The following is a 17,112-nucleotide window of genomic DNA, read 5'->3' on the forward strand; positions in this document are numbered from 1 at the left end:
AAATCTGTTCACATTTTGTCATCAACAAAATGAATAAAGTTGTCATTCTTGTTAGAGTTGCGTACTTTAAAGTAGGTTAGATCATCTGGTAATATTTTAACTGTCTTTAAAACATAAGCAGTGTAATAAAATCGGGTATGTTTTTTTTCAAGTCAATCTATTTGGGGATAATTAAAGTGAGGTCACCAAAGGCTAGAATTGCTCTCACTCAGTAAGATTAAATTATATCTGCTTTTATAAAATAAAGGCATCATGGAAATGCTACATACCATTGCATAACTTGATACTCATCATGAATAGCACTCATACACAATATAGCTAGAGGGACATTAATGTTATTGCTTCTGTCAAAAATTATATTCAGGTGTTTTCTGTGCTTGCTATAATCAGTGCTTTTTTTGGAGACAAAAAGGTGCTTGTATGCCTCCCGATTTTGGCTCTTCGTATCTATGGTGGTGCATCGTCCTATAAGCTGCCTAAAGCCCCTGTCCCACTTAGGAAACCTGAACGGAAACAGTTCCCGGGGGTTGCAGGTGGTTGCCGGTGGTTGCAGGTAGTGGAAGCAGGTAGGGAGACTGACAAAAACCTCTGGGAACCTCCGGAAACTGCACAGAAACCTTGGGTGGGGCGCAAAGTCTCCAGAGGTTTCCGTTCAGGTTTCCTAAGTGGGACAGGTGCATAAGCATTTTAAGGGCATGACTGCCAAATGTGTACCATCATGAAAAAACAATGCCTATCATATGTAATTGGAGCAGGATTTTATACTTTTTATACTTTTTATGCCTTTATTTTTATACTTCTAACAAAATATGTTATTAAAAAATGATTTGTAAGACTTCTATGAAGGCCAGATATTTCAGTATGCCTCTTTATTGTAGCAACATAATTCAATTATGTCCTGAAAGTACAGTAGAACAGGTCCTGTCTACCATATGATTCTGTGTACAAATCATTTTACCTACATATCTTTGCTCAATTGTGTACAATTTTGAAGATAATATACAGTGTTGACAGTATATACATTTGGTTCATCAAAAGACAGTTACATTCAATTTCTAAACATATATCTTTGCATTATCTATTAAATTACCTGCTTACATATCAATTTGTACCATTTTGTGCATGTGCTTCCCAGTGTATCTTCACGTACATGTTTTTCTGTACAATGAAAAGGGTTAGATTATAAAACAAAGATTAAAGAGTAGGCAATGCAGTTGAAAAGATATGGAGCAAGATATAAAAATAGGAGATACAATGATAGGAGTGTACTGATCTATGAAATTCTGAATTGGTAAGCAAAACACAAAAGGAACAGCAAAATGTAGCAGTCTCTGAAGACCAGATAATCTCTCTCGGGCTTGAAGGAGAAGTCGGTAGCTTAATGTCGCAGCAGCTAGTGATCCATTACACTTCTAATAATAACATGAGAAATTAAGTCTTTCAAAAGTTTTTGCTGACTGTGTGTTCTTTTTTTTTATGCAGAATGAGTCATGGGGGATGCAGTACTCCTATGCACTGTTCAAAGCTATGAGCCATATGCTTTGCATTGGCTATGGAGCTCGGGCACCAGTGACGATGTCTGATCTCTGGATAACCATATTGAGCATGATAGTGGGAGCCACGTGCTACGCAATGTTCGTGGGCCACGCGACAGCCCTCATCCAATCCCTAGATTCCTCAAGACGACAGTACCAGGAAAAGGTAGGTGTTGCAACATAGACAATATTATGCCACTGCATCGTCTTCTTATGAAACAATGTCAGAGTAAATCTTTTCAGTATCTCCCTATTTAGTAGTTGCTATTGGCTTATCAGACATTCAAAGGCTGCAATGCTTCATGAGACATTACGTGTATACTCAAGGTGAAACCTGCACAGTTGTTTATTTTTTATGAATGCTTATAGTGATTGAGTGTGACATTAGCCCTGCAGTCTGGGCTCTGCGATGGCACTTTAGGATTTATATAACCTACCACACCTGTCGTGTCGTGCTCCTTCGGTGATTTACAATGGGCTTTCGTGTGCTCCTATTGAAAATGATTTGAAGTTCTCAGTACATTCCGATTACCACTAGGATAGAGAACAATACAGCACAGGAAAAAGCTCTATCTCTGCATTTCTTACATATCCATGTGCCTATCTAACAGCTTCTTAAACACCTCTAGCATATCTGCCTTAACCACCACCCCTGGAACCACAATCCAGGCACCCACCGCTCTCAGTGTAAAATAATTTCCCCCACACATTTCCATTAAACCTATTCCCTCTAATCTTAAAGCTATGCCTTCTAGTATTTGACATTTACACCATGGGGGAAAAAAAAGATTCTGACTGTCTACCCCATCTATGCCTATCATATTCCTTTCCTTGGTTACAGGACTAGTCATAGAGGTATGCATCTTGGCTCTATAGGCCTCGGTCAGACCCTATGTCCAACTTGTCCATGTTGACTAAGATTTTTCAAAGCATCCACCTTTTCAGAAGTCACTTTGCCCACAAACAGCCTACTTCAATAGACTTTTGCAAGCTCTTACAGTTAGCGTTTTTCAAATTGTTTGTGTTCCAGTTTTTTTTTTCATAATGTTAGAAAACATTTTTCATAGTTTGAAGTAACTTTAATAGTTTTTTTATATTTTTAAGTGTAACATTCATCATTGCTGACAGCTTTGACATCCAGCTCTTCCAGGAGATGCATCTTACCTGCCTGACAAACATGCGGCCATTTTGTGGGTGGGGTTTAGTCAGGTGTTTCCCCCATGTGATGGTGTTTACATTGCAGGAAGCCTTGCCTTTGCACAGAACTGATGACATTGACTTCCTTCCAAGTGCCTCTGCAAGGTAAAACTGACCATTTCACATAGGTCAGCAAGATGTTAGATTGATTCACTACTTAAGGCAAATGTTGGGCCATTAATGTGGCAATCACAGCTAAGCTATTCTGAAATTATTTTGTACGCTCCATTTCGGGAGGAATCTCTTGAAAATATTTTGAAGTAATTGAAGTGGCAAGTCAGTAAAAGAACTTACCTAATGTTCGAATCCCGCTTGGAGTGCATACTGTCGTTGTGTCCTTGGGCAAGACACTTCACCCACCTTTGCCTGTGTGTGAATGTGTGTGAGTGATTGGTGGTGGTCGGAGGGGCCGTAGGCGCAGATTGGCAGCCACGCTTCCGTCAGTCTGCCCCAGGGCAGCTGTGGCTACAGAAGTAGCTTACCACCACCGAGTGTGACTGAGGAGTGAATGAATAATGCGATGTAAAGCGCCTTGAGTATTAGAAAGGCGCTATATAAATCCCATCCATTATTATTATTATTATCATCATGCAGTGTATAACAGCATCACTTCATCTGTTGTACAACTTAGAAATAAAAAGGGAAACCAGAAACCAGAGAAAGTGTTTGTAATTGCCATGCAGCTGCTGGGGACAGAGTCCGCTGAGGAGAGAAACCGAGTTGGTGTTGGTTATGTCGGGGTGATATTCCTGAAGAACTTTTAATGGGGTTATAATGCAGTCTTTAGGCTAGCAATCCTACTTGTCCTAAAACGGAAATTTAAAATGGGTGCTTATGTGCAATCTTTAGGCTGGCAATCCGCTATGTTCTAAACCAGAAATAACAATGGGTACTTTATGTTGTGTTGTAGGTAATTATAAGAGTAGAGTTTGGGACTGATAGTTCACTGTGATGAACAATGCTTTTGAGGAAGGACATCCTTGTGATTGAGGCAGTGCAGCGTAGGTTCACGAGATTGATCCCTGTGATGGCGGGACGGTCAAATGAGGAAAGATTGAAAAGACTAGGCTTGTATTCACTGGAGTTTAGAAGGATGAGGGGGAATCTTATGGAGACGTATAAAAGGACTGGACAAGCTAGATGCAGGAAAAATGTTCCCAATGTTGGGCGAGTCCAGAACCAGGGACCACAGTCTTAGAATAAAGGGGAGTCCAATTAAGACTGAGGTGAGAAAAAACGTTTTTCACCCAGAGAGTTGTGAATTTGTGGAATTCCCTGCCACAGAGTGCAATGGAGGCCAAATCACAGGATGGATTTAAGAGAGAGTTAGATAGAGCTCTAGGGGCTAGTGGAATCAATGGATATGGGGAGAAGGTAGGCACGGATTATTGATTGGGGACGTTCAGCCATGATCACAATGAATGGTGGTGCTGGCTTGAAGGGCTGAATGGCCTCCTCCTGCATCTATTTTCTATGTTTCTTTAACAGGACTATTCAATTTGGCGTGCTGACTGCCATGTTTCATGATCCTACGGATCTTCAGTATCTAGATTGTTACGCATTGCCTTTTCCTAAGCTAATTTGATTGGTGCTCATTCATCATTAGAGCCTTGAAGAATTTCTATTGATCTTTCCTATGCCATTATCCTGCCAGAAAGAATGCCTTGCACATAGTCAGAAATTGTCTGAAGGTAGTGTCCAAAGAAGCTTGTTAGGTTAACCTCAAAACAACAGTTCACACAGTCCACTATTTTTATGCACACTCGAGACTTTAAAAACAGACAGCTGGTATTTGGTGGAAGATATTGATCTGTTTCCTAAAAAAGAATAAGGTTGAATCAGCACAATAAATGAAAAAGTGGACATAAAGGCCATGTCTACATTATAGCCAAGGCACATTTTCATAACCTGCTGTAAGAGCTGCTGATACCAGTTGGTATTGGTAACAGTGCTGAGGAGGAGGATTTCCTGGAATGTATATGGGATGGGTTTTTAAACCAATATGTGGAGGAACCAACTAGAGGGCAGGCCATCCTAGACTGGGTATTGTGTAATGTGGAAGGATTAGTTAGTGATCTTGTTGTGCAAGGCCCCCTGGGGAACAGTAACCATAATATGCTGGAATTCTGCATTAAGATGGACAGTGATACGGTTAATTCAGAGACTAAGGTCCTGAAATTGAATAAAGGAGACTTTGAAGGTATGAGATGGGAATAGGCTAGGATAGACTGGCAAATTCAACTTAACGGGTTGACGGTGGAGATGCATTGGCAAAGATTTAAAGACCGCATGGATGAACTCCTGAAATTGTTCATCTGATGAAAAATAAAACTGGGAAGGCAGCTCAACCGTGGTCAATGAAAGTGTTTAATCCAAGGAAGAGGCATATAAATTGGCCAGAAGAAGCGGAAAATCAGAGGACTGGGAGAAATTTAGAGCTCCACAAAGGAAGACCATTTCAGTGCTTTATTTCTTTAGAGGTAAAATCATAAGACATAGGAGCAGAAGCCAGCCAATCGAGTCTACTCCACCATTCAATCATGGCTGATCTATTGTTCTTTAGGCTTGTTATTTGGTAGTTTAGGTATTTATAAAAGAACAGCCAAATTGCTGGATGAACTCAGTGAGTCGAGCAACATATGTGGTTGGAAGAGGTCGGGTCGAAATCCTGCAAATTTGGCTGAATGGAAGAAAGTGTTCCAGATATTAGTGCCAAAAGAAAACCTGTGATAATTATAAATTATGATTCATGATTCCAGGTACATTGCAAGAATTTGCTAAAGAATTTGAAAAAATTATCTAGTTAGAGTGGTAGGATGTGATCATTAAAATTATGTGCTGACACAAACTAAGACGATAAGTGCTACAAAATAGCTACTTCAACTGGATCCTTTAAAGAACAATAAACCAAAGCGATTTATCAACTATCTGGGGATAAAAAGGTCACATGTCAATGCAAATAATGCCATAGTTTCATATGCTCAAGTTACTTACTTGTCAAAGATGTAAAGTTATTTGTTCATTGATTGTCCTAAACTGTTAGTAGGATACTTTATTTGTGACACCAAGGAGATATTGGATAGGAAGCGCAGGGTTATTTTAGTAATTTGATATTTTCTGTTTGGATGGCTCACAATCTGTTTAATAATCTGATAAATTTATTACATTTAACCAATATGAACATGAGAATGGGAAGCAGGAATTCATCCTCTGAGCCTGCTCTGCCAGTCACTGATTGTGTGATCACTTGCGCTTGTAACATTGTCGGTGTGCTGTGCATGGCAAATCTTAGCATACTTTGTGCATGGTTTGCAAAACGAAGGATTTCACAGTGACTTTTCACTTGTGATTATAAAGTATCAATCAATCAGTGCCTAGATTATGTTAAAAAAATAATGGATAACTACCTTGGAATACATTCATTGATATATTGTACACATGAGTTAGTTAGGTGAAGAGCATGGTTTCTTTGGCATCAGCAATGGGAGCTGAGTGGAGGAGATGAAGTCAGTTCTGAGATGTAACAAAAACTGGAGTCCTGATGTAACATTGGGCAGTGTGATGGTTTGAGGTTGATCAGCAGGCTTCAGTATTTGTAGGCCAAGTGAGTGGAGAAGCTGGGGGAATCGGTTCAATAGTTGGAAGCCAAACAATAGGAGTTAGCAGATTCATTGCAGCTGTTCCAACTCCCATTACAGGAAGAATGTGGAAGTTCTGGAGAGGATACAGAATCCAGATGCTTCTTGGATTAGAGGGTATTAGCCACAGGGAGAGCTTGGACAAATTTGGATCATTCTCTCCTGAGTGTTAAAGGCTGAGAGGAGACCTAATAGAAGCATATAAAATTATGAGAGTCATAAAAGGATGAAAATCTCTCCAGGTGGAAATGTCAAAGACTGGAGAGCATAGCTTTAAGGTGAGAGAGGCAAATTTTAAATGTGTGCAATGCAGATTACTACAGAGAGAGTGGTGGGTGCTTAGAAAGTGCTACCAGGAGTGGTTGCATATACAATAGTGCTATTTCAGAGACCTTTGGATATGCACATGGAAATGCAGGTGATGATGGGGGGGGGGGGGGGGGGGGGGGGGGGGGGATATGCATCATGTGTAGGCAGAGGAGATTAGTTTAACCTGGCATGATTTTTGGCCCAGACATTGTGGGCCAAATGGCCTGTTCCTGGCTCCATTGAAGATAGACACAAAATGCTGGAGTAACTCAGCAAATCAGGCAGCATCTTGTAGAAAAGGAATAGGTGGCGATTTGGGTTGCTACTCTTCTTCAGACCCAGTGCTACACTATTTAGCATTCCATTTTCTATGCTCCTCTGTGATCCCAGAAAATCTTTACTAAAGTAAGGATAATGAATCTCGTTGCAACTCTTGTGGGCCTGCTGCATTATGGTGCTGTGCTTCTCAGCACCTTTACCAGAGCAAAATACATGCCTGGAGCAACAGATTTGGCAGGTCTTTCATGTACATGTTGGCTACTTGTCTGAGAAATAAATGGATGGTATTTATTACATTTGGCATGATAGAGTCATACAGTGTGTAAACAGGACCTTCGATCCAACTTGCCATCATCAACCATCTACACTAGTTCCACCTGCCTGCATTTGGTCCCTCTAAACCTGTCTGAACCATTCTAAACCTGTCCTATCCATATGATGTTACTGCACTTGATGGTGTGGGCTACATGGCAATTGAATTGCAGCTTCTCGATTTGCAATTTAACAATGTGATGGATTTAATATATTTTTAAAAACTTAACATAAAGGGAGTGGTTAAGAAAGAACTGCAGATGCTGGAAAAATCGAAGGTAGACAAAAATGCTGGAGAAACTCAGCGGGTGAGGCAGCATCAATGGAGCGAAGGAATAGGTGATGTTTCGGGTCGAGACCACCCTTCTTCAGACCCTCTTTCCTCTTCAAGAGAGTGGTGTTGGATGGAACTGGAATTAGAGAGAGTGTCTCTTTGCAAGTTTTCAGGGAGGAGGTGGGAGAGATTTAGTGGAATTGCTGAGAGTTGTCTGATGCCTCCTGCCTTTTACGGCAAGATTCTGACACATCAGTAGTTTTCTCTGCTCTCTTTGGTTCTACAATGCTGTTGTCATCACTGCTGCACCTCTTTCAAGAACATCGACAAATATTTCACAACCCATCACTTTTGTCACTTTTTCAAAGAATCCAAATGTTTTTTTTTTAGATGTAGCCTAGCTTTTACAAATCTTTTCTACTCTTTATGATCCGCTGAAATTATTTGTCGAATTTAGTCACACTCCATTGTTGATCTCTGTCATTTCCCAATAATTTGTGCATTGGTCTAATTTCTTAATTAGTGGAATGGTTTGTTAGATTTTTCATCTAATGACATCATCATCGTTGTCATCGTTGAAAACATCAACGGGAACAGTGCCTTACAATGCTATGTATGACAGTGATCGCAACTTCTACTGAAGTGTGGATGGCCGTTGGCTCGCTAAGAGCTCATCTGCCCTTTGACAGGCCTTGTTTTTGGTCCTGCTGGGGGTCCACAGCCCCCTCCTCACCTGGCAAACCAGGTGGGGGAGATGGTTTAGTCGCCGACTATCAGACCATGGAGCAGGTAGCACGGGATTACATGGTACCCATGGCAGGTACATAGAAGATTAGAAGATTAGAAGATAATCAATTTCAAAGACGGTGGTAATTTAATTTCATAGTGTCTGTAATGAGTCGACTCGAACACACATCAAGATACAATACATATTTATTCAATCTACATACAGCAAGGATCCGCAGTCATTATGTCTCCGAGCTGCTACTAATTCTAACTAGCGTAAGCAGACTCTTGCTAATATGAAGCACATACTCGGCGGAGTTACCACTAACAAACACTATAATTGACTAGTATGAAATAGCCGATCTACAGTTTCGCTTCATTTTACAACATGATTTTTGTTTACCTTCAGACTATTTGTATTATTTTTGTCATCCCACCTTTTAAGTCTTCCTGGTTGCTATGCGTTTTATAATGCTTCCATTTTGTCATGTGCTATTTATGCATTATCATGTCATTTAAGCAGATTATCTTTTTGATGAATTCTAACAATTACCTGTTTAAGAATTTCCCACTCTTTTATCTCTCTGCCCATTATTATCTTCTCTGCAGCCATAGTCATACAGTGTGGAAACAGGCCCTATGGCCCAACTTGCCCACGCCGACTAACATGCCTCATATCCACTGGTACCACCTTCCCGCACTTCGGCCATAACTCTCTAAACCTATCCTATCCATGTTCTTGCCCAAATGCCTCTTAAACGTCAAGATAGTATCTGCCTCGCCTACCTTCTCGGGCAACTCATTCCTTTGTTTACAAAACATTACACCCTCAGGTTCCTATTAAATCTTTCCCCCCTCACCTTAAACCAATGTCCTTGTTCTTAATTCCCCTTCTCAGGGCAAAAGACTCTGCGTTTACCCAATCTATTCCTGTCATGATCTTGTGCACTTCTGTAAGATCACCCTCATCCGCCTGTGCTCCAAGAAATAAAGTCCTAGCCTGCTCAACCTCTCCCTATAGCTCAGGTCATCGAGTCCTGGCAACATCCTCATGAATCTTCCCTACACCCTTTCCGGCTTGAAAACATATTTCTTATAATATGGTGACCAATACTGAACACAATACTCCAAATGTGGCCTCATCAATATCTTATGCAACTGTAACATGACCTCCCAACTTCTTCACTCAATATTCTGACTATTGAAGGTCAATGTGCTGAAAGCCTCGACCACCCTATCTATCTGTGATGCTACTTTCAAGGAACGGGAACCCTGTACTCCTAGATCCCAATGTTCAACAATACTCCCCAGAGTCCTGTGTACATCTTGCCGTTATTTGACTTCCCAAAATGCAATACTTCACACTTCTCTGTATTCAATTCCATCAACCATGCCTCTGCTCACCTGCCCAACCAATCAAACAATTTCACTATCTGCAAAACCACCCACTTTAGTGTCATCTGCAAACTTGCAAATCATGCCTGTTATGTTCTCATCCAAATCATTGATATAGATGACAAACAGCAATGAGCCCAGCAATAAACCCTGAGGCACACCACTAGTCACAGTCCTCCAGTCCTACCATCACCCTCTCCTTCCTTCCATGAAGCCACTTTTCTATCCATTCAGCTATCTCTCCTTGGATCTGGTCTATTAATTTGGTTTTAAACTTGGTCACAAACCCTAATGAGCAGTTCAAGCACACTGTCTATTATAGGTCATCACTTGAGACACCCAAATAATTATCCGACCTGGAGATAAAACAAAATAGAAGCAATAAAAACTTGTTCTGAAAATTGAAGAAGCTTTGGAAGGAAAATGGTAAATGATTGTGCAATGGTTAGATAATGGATAACAGGAAATGTAAGCCTATAGGTTATAATACGTGCAGAAATTGTGATTAAAGAAATAGCAAAGAGTTACTTGATTATGCAAAGCATTATAGGAAGTAACTGTTAGTCAAAGACAATCCAAATGTGTAAGAAAAATATAAATATATGCACAAAATTAAAGAACATAGAGGGACAAAGAAATTGGATTAAAGAAAATCAGTATGATATAGTTGTCCAGGTGGGATGAATTCAGGTCATGTGCTGACGTTTAGATTATATAAGATTCAATTAGAAAGAAATGTTGATACCAATGAGAGAAGCACAGCAGATTGTTCTATTTGGCATTGCAGATGCCTTTACATGTCAGGTTTTCACAGGATTATTTTCTTAGCTCCTCTAATACTTAGGGTTGAACCTGTTTCAAAATTACTTCTGCCTGGTTAGTTTGATCATCATTTCAGGGTACAGCACTTCTGTCCAAACATAGGAGTGTAGCCACCTCTGGTTACTGCCAGTTGAAATGGTGAGATCCATCTTATTGATCATACTTAAGAGAGCAGCATGTCTAGTTGTTATATTAATTTCAGATTTCTTCAAAGTACCTGTCAGTCATGTTCAGAGGCGAACCTGTTATTTGTCATTGGAGGCTCCTGAAATTGCTGCAAGACAGATGTCTTTTACTTTATTAAATGGCATCTGTATTGCTGTTTTAATCCGGCTTTTAATTCCTATAAGTGAGGAAATTAAGGTCCAGCTGAAGTTCACTTTTTAAAATGTTATGATTCATCACAATTTTTTTTTAATTTAATGAATTTTCCACTTAAAAATAAGTTGAAGAACGCGGATATTCGAGGAGTATGAGTGGCTTGATAGAAGTAAAAAGATCTTGCTAGATCCACTGTTTTGCCAGATTCATAATTGTGCAGTAATAAATGGCAGCTGTTAATTTTATTCCACGTCCTTTAAATTATTAACCACTTACACAATTAGCTGTTATTTAAAGTAGTGCTGCACAATGGATAGGGATTCCACTGTCGTGGATTATACCATGCTGGAAATTTTTGTTGAAGAGCTTCTTCCGTCTTGTTTACTTATCTGCATCAATACTTTGACTGTAAGGTATAGCGTGACTTGGTGCGTAGAAACTCTGTCTCTAATGCTTATTTCCACCATGAAAATCATCTGCTGATACAAGATGAAAAATTGTTTCTTGTCAATTTGTTGGCATTCTGTTGAATCTGCACAGACAAGGAACATGAAATGTGCTGAGAATGGTCAAAAATAAAGCATTGAGTCTTCATGGTGTGGTAAACTCTGTATATCAGTTTCAAGCACCAATAATAATTGAATGTGCAAAGTTTCAAGAACACGCATTTTACTTTGTTATACAGACGAATGTAGATGTCTGAGTCACGTGGATCTTTAACTTAAACGCCTTATGTCAACTCTGTGACAAAGTGCATGCTTCCTGTTGTATCTTTTTGAGAAGGTGTCTAATATCAACATTGTTCTTGTAAAAGAAACGCACTTTTAATTCATAGGACAATAAAAATGTAGTATGGGGACACCAAATGGAAGCAATAAAATCTGGAATATTAATGACATAACCTCTGATTTTAGGGAAAAGAACCAAATGTTCAATTTGCATAATCCATTAATATCTCTTTAATCCTACTCAAGTGCTCATATTGTAACTTATTACTGGACTATTGGCATTTTTCAGATAGGTGCCACAGTGGTAGAGTTGCTGTCTTACAGCGCCAGAGATCCTGGTTCGATCCTGACTGGGTGCTGTCTGTATGGAGTCTGTTGGTTCTCCCCATGACCGCATGGATATTCTCTGGGTGCTCCGGTTTCACACACTCCAAGGATGTACACATTTTCAGGTTAATAGGCTTCAGTAAAAAAAAATTGTGAATTGTCCCTAGTGCGTAGGATAGTGCTAGTGCAGAAACAGAAAATAGGTGCAGGAGTAGGCCATTCGGCCCTTCGAACCTGCACCGCCATTCAATATGATCATGGCTGATCATCCAACTCAGTATCCTGTACCTGCTTTCTCTCCATACCCCCTGATCCCTTTAGCCACAAGGGCCACATTTAACTCCCTCTTAAATATAGCCAATGAACTGGCCTCAACTACATTCTGTGGCAGAGAATTCCACAGATTCACCACTCTCTGTGTAAAAAATGTTTTTCTCATCTCAGTCCTAAAAGATTTCCCCTTTATCCTTAAACTGTGACCCCTTGTTCTGGGGATCACTGGTCGCTGTGGACCCGGTGAGCCAAATGGCCTGTTTCCGTGCTGTATCTCTAAACTAAACTAAACAAAACTTCTAGCCCATCATCAAAATGATTGAAAAATATTCTGAATTTTGATCCTCATGGTACTGCTGATATGAGTATCCCAGCCAATTTTCCAAACACGTCAATCATTTGGTTTCAATTCCATAATCTTTCAAATAACTTCTGGAAGTTCACACAAATAATATCCATAAAAATTGCCCAATCCAAAACTTTTATCATTTTTCAAAAGAATCAGTCAGATTTGCTATTCTTACAGGCTGTTTTTGATCAACTAAAAATCGACAAGATGATCAGTTTTTCTACCCATTAATTACAGACCATCATTTTTCCAATGACATATAAGGTTAATGCCTGGTTTACTACTTTCACCTTTCATAAATAATGAAATGATGCATACTTTTACAATATTGAGGAATTGATTCTAAACCAAAAGACTTTTTGAATCATCTGATCCATTTGATTTGTTGCTCTTTAATAATAATAATAATAATAATAAATTTTATTTATGGGCGCCTTTCAAGAGTCTCAAGGACACCTTACAAAAATTGAGCATGTAGAGGAAAAACATGTAAGGGGAATGAAATAAAAAGTAGAGACATGACTAGTACACAAAGTAAAGACAGAATTCAATACAAAACACAGTATGAGGCAATTAATGCACAGATGAAAAGGGACAGGGACGTGGGGCTAAGGATAGGCAGAGGTGAAGAGATGGGTCTTGAGGCGGGACTGGAAGATGGTGAGGGACACGGAATTGCGGATCAGTTGGGGGAGGGAGTTCCAGAGCCTGGGAGCTGCCCTGGAGAAGGCTCTTTATCCCCATTATCTTTTTTTAATCACTGCTATTTTTCTCACTTTAGTTCATGTTTATGATTGAACATTAGCTTTGTTAATATGTTCAGGATATTATACTCTTCCTCTGATCTTGAAAGAATGATCACAAAATAAGTATTTCCTTGTTTTCATGAACAATATCACAAGTTTTTTAAGGGTGTGGCTGTCTCTTTGCCCTGACAATGTCCTGTATCCTATTCTCTTTTTTTTTTTTTCACTTAAATTTTTATTGATTTTTAAGAGATATTTTCAAAACAGTGCAACACCATAAAAAAAACAAAGTAAGAAAAACAGCAATCAAATTAAAAAAATAAGTAGATGGGGGGAAAAAAAAAAAAGAAGTAAATAAAAAAAAAAAATTAGAATAAGACCGTGTGGTTCACTTACCAAATTAAAAAAAGAAAAACCATTACATTGATTAGTTATCTGGAGATAATTCAACATTCATACAAACATGTGTTCAAGAAGGAACTGCAGATGCTGGAAGATCGACGGGACACAAAAATGCTGGAGAAACTCAGCGGGTGCAGCAGCATCTATGGAGCGAAGTAAATAGGCGACGCTTCGGGCCGAAACCCCTCCTCAGACATCTGAAGAAGGGTTTCGGCCCGAAACGTCGCCCATTTCCTTCGCTCCATAGATGCCGCTGCACCCGCTGAGCTTCTCCAGCATTTTTGTGTACCTTCATACAAACATACCATCTAGTTCTATATAACGCAATCTTCCCATATCTAGCTCGCCATTTATCTAATTGGTGTCATGGCTCAAATAAACAGTCCATTTTTCCCAGATCTTCCCAAATGAATTCTCCTTGACTCTCAAGGAATATGTCAATTTCTCCATATTAAAGATGTCTCGCACAATTTCTAACCACTGTTCCTGTTTTGGACTTTTTTCATTAAGCCACTGCCTGGTAATGGCCTTCTTACTTGCTGCAAGCAAAACTTTAATCAAATATGTATCTTCTATTTTTACACTATCTTTAATACGCCCCAGATACATCACAGGGCAGGTATTTGGGATTTTATAACCCAAGATATTATTTACAGCTGCATTAACATTTTCCCAGTATGGCCTTATCTTTACACAGTTCCAGAAAATATGCGAGTGGTCTGCCTCCGTATTCCCGCACAGCCTCCAACAGTGTTGTTGGACAGCAAGTTGTCTGCTTTTTATTTTGGGTGTTATAAAAAAGCGAGATAGATTCTTCCAGCAAAATTCTCTCCATACTAGTGAGCTTGTGGATGAACATTGTGTTTCACACATTTGATACCAATCTTCTTCTGTTATTTGAATCTTTAATTCTGCTTCCCATTTTGTTTTTATGTAGAGCGTTGATTCTCCCCCGCTTTCCACCAGAGCTTGGTAGAAAGCAGAGATGACCCGAGACCCCTTCTGTTTGTATGCATCCACAATCACCTATTCTCACTTAAAAAAATACATTGATTCTGTCATCCCTTACATCCTCCCATTCCTTTTGTAGCATCTCTTATCAGTATTGTCGCATTATGATGTTCTATGTATCTTTTTTAATTACCAGGATCTGCTCCCCTTTTGTCTTATTTTATGTTATTTTCCTTTTATCTTCATAATATACCAAACCGCATTAGCCATGTACTTAGCATCTGGTAAGAGCCCGTGCCCTTCAGAGCTATAAACTAATTCTGTATAACATTAACCTTTTTTTTTTTAATACATTGCATTACCATCTTTCAAATGCCCATAACTAAAATTGCCCAATTTACTCAGGATACTTTTTGGCTTATCCTTACTCAAACCTGAGAAGCTGCAAAACTTCAAAGATTTTATAAAATGTTATAGCAAGTCGATTAAGTCGCCTGACAGTTGAATCTATCAAGTGCCTCAAGACACATAAATTACTGTTTTAACATATTCTTAAATACCAATGAATATACAGCACAAATCATTTGTATTCACATAAATGATGAGTCATGTGGCTACTTTCAACCACAGAAGACTGCACATAGCCTAGAATGCAGGTTGTCCTTGTAAAGTTCAATCCTTGTAAAACTAAAACAATTGAGCTGTTTACTGCATATCTAGGGGATTGGAAATTATAACTGAAATGCAATTTACAAATGGAAAGTGTCTGATGATGTGGAAGTATGGATCCCTATCAATTGGAGGATCCATCTAATTCATTCCTTAGAACTCCATAGAATGAAAATTGAGTGGGGGTGTGGAAAGGTAAGAGGTTTTGTTTAGCTTAGTTTAGTTTATTTTTATCATGTGCACTGAGGTACAGTGAAAACCTTTTGTTGAATGCCATATAGTCAAAGAAAAGACTATGTGATTACAATCAAGCTGTCCACAGTGCACAGATAAAAGATAACATTTAGCAGATAAAGGATAACATTCAAATATCTCCAATGAAGTGGATAGGAGGTCAGGACTGTACTCTAGCTGATGAGCAGACCGTTCAGTTGCTTAATAACAGCTGGAAAGAAACTATCCCTGAATCTAGAGGTATATGTTTTCAAGGCCACTGGACGGAAGTCATTGAGGCATGAGATCATGCTTAGCTTTGAGGTTGTGCTTCTATAATGTAATCCACACTTTCAAATTCCACTACAGGCAGCTAATAGAAACATAGAAAATAGGTGCAGGAGGAGGTCATTCGGCCCTTCGAGCCAGCACCGCCATTCATTGTGATCATGGCTGATCGTCCCCTATCAATAACCCGTGCCTGCCTTCTCCCCATATCCCTTGACTCCACTAGCCCCCAGAGCTCTATCTAACTCTCTCTTAAATCCATCCAGTGACTTGGCGTCCACTGCCCTCTGTGGCAGGGAATTCCATAAATTCACAACTCTCTGGGTGACATTTTTTTTCTTACCTCAGTCTTAAATGAGTTATTAATTTATGCATTTGGCTCTTAATTATTATTATTTGAAATAGAACCAAACAGGTTTTTTACAATGTAGGTAAACCCACAATTTTCTTCCAATTTTATAGCAATGGACATTACTTGGGTTGATTACTATCAATTCAGTAATATATATCAATATGTCTATATTTATTCTGGTAAGTGAAGACATTTGCACCAAACTACACACACAATACAGACTGCTGAACTTGTATTAATTTTGTTTTCAAATATTCTCCTCCCTTTTCTTTTTCCATCTCTTCTAAACCTGACCACACAGCCATGATTTTACAAATCCTGGAATTATAAAACATGCTGCTAAAAATGCAGATTAAGGAATGATAAACAGACTTGAAAATTGGTCTTCAGGTATATTTGGTGCCAAGTTGAAAGTTACAAAATAAATGATAAAACTTGGACGTCTCCACATATGCCAGCTGAACTGTTTAGTACGTCTAGCACCTTTTCAGATATCTAGCAACTGCTGTTGTATTTTTTTTATGAAGTAAAATTAACTAAATGTTTTCAAAGAGTCAAAGTATTTTATTTTTGAAGTAATTTTAACAATCAGTTTGAAATGCTAACTCCATTTCATGCTGCACAGATGCTCCACATATTTCATTTAGCTTGCTCAAATTTCAGCTCAGAAGAAAATAAACCAAGATATACCTTAAATTAACCACTTGACAGAATGATGAATCCGTGTAATAAATTGTAGTTTCATGTGCGAGTGATTTTTGCCTTGACAGAATCATTACATCTGGATTGGGATGTACACTTGAACAGTGACCTTGCTGGATGTTAATTTCAACTATCACATTCTGCATCTTCAGAGCAGCTGCAGGGTGTTATGAGAATGTCTCTTTAAAAAGTGATCTACTTCCTGTGTCAGCCTACGAATGATGAGGCAGCTGAGAGCATATCAAGCAATCTGCATCTGTGATATGCAAGATAGACACAAAATGCTGGAGCAATTCAGCGGGAC

The 17,112-nt window shown here is 39.1% G+C and overlaps 1 protein-coding gene across 1 annotated transcript in view; it reads left to right on the plus strand.

Moving 5' to 3' along the window:
- Window positions 1-17,112, plus strand: part of hcn1 (hyperpolarization activated cyclic nucleotide gated potassium channel 1) — a 295,539-nt gene that overhangs the window by 155,528 nt on the left and 122,899 nt on the right. Inside the window, exon 4 of the mRNA XM_033030982.1 lies at window positions 1,483-1,701. Within this exon, the coding sequence (XP_032886873.1) occupies window positions 1,483-1,701 (219 nt within the window). The remainder of the gene's footprint in view (window positions 1-1,482; window positions 1,702-17,112) is intronic.

Source organism: Amblyraja radiata, chromosome 1 (genome assembly GCF_010909765.2).
Source record: "Amblyraja radiata isolate CabotCenter1 chromosome 1, sAmbRad1.1.pri, whole genome shotgun sequence".
Lineage (NCBI taxonomy): Eukaryota > Metazoa > Chordata > Chondrichthyes > Rajiformes > Rajidae > Amblyraja > Amblyraja radiata.